The 311-nt window shown below is 59.2% G+C and overlaps 1 protein-coding gene across 1 annotated transcript in view; it reads right to left on the reverse strand.

Annotated features, from left to right (window-relative positions):
- Positions 1-311, reverse strand: part of EMH_0022610 (uncharacterized protein) — a gene marked incomplete at both ends in the record, with an annotated part of 4,367 nt that overhangs the window by 1,811 nt on the left and 2,245 nt on the right. Inside the window, one exon of the mRNA XM_013501989.1 lies at positions 90-142. Within this exon, the coding sequence (XP_013357443.1) occupies positions 90-142 (53 nt within the window). The remainder of the gene's footprint in view (positions 1-89; positions 143-311) is intronic.

The raw sequence follows: 311 nt of genomic DNA on the forward strand, positions 1-311 counted from the left end.
TGCTGCTGCTGTTGCTGCTTGCGCTGCCGCCGTTGCTGCAGCTGCTGCTGCAGCATCTGCTGCTGCTGCTGCACGCGGAAGCGGCGAACCTCTCGCAGCAGATTTGCTGCTGCTGCTGCTGCTCCACTGACGAGGCCGACAGCTGCAGCAGCAACAGCAGCAGCAGCAGCAGCAGCAGCAGCAGCAGCAACAGCAGCACAAAGTCACAGCAGCAGCAACAGAGTCAGCTACAGACAAACATTTGCTGCTGCTGCAGCAACGGAAGGCAGAGAAATAGTGCATCAGCAGCAACAACAGCAACAGCAGCAGCA

Source organism: Eimeria mitis, genomic scaffold, assembly GCF_000499745.2.
Source record: "Eimeria mitis Houghton genomic scaffold, Emh_scaff803, whole genome shotgun sequence".
NCBI lineage: Eukaryota > Apicomplexa > Conoidasida > Eucoccidiorida > Eimeriidae > Eimeria > Eimeria mitis.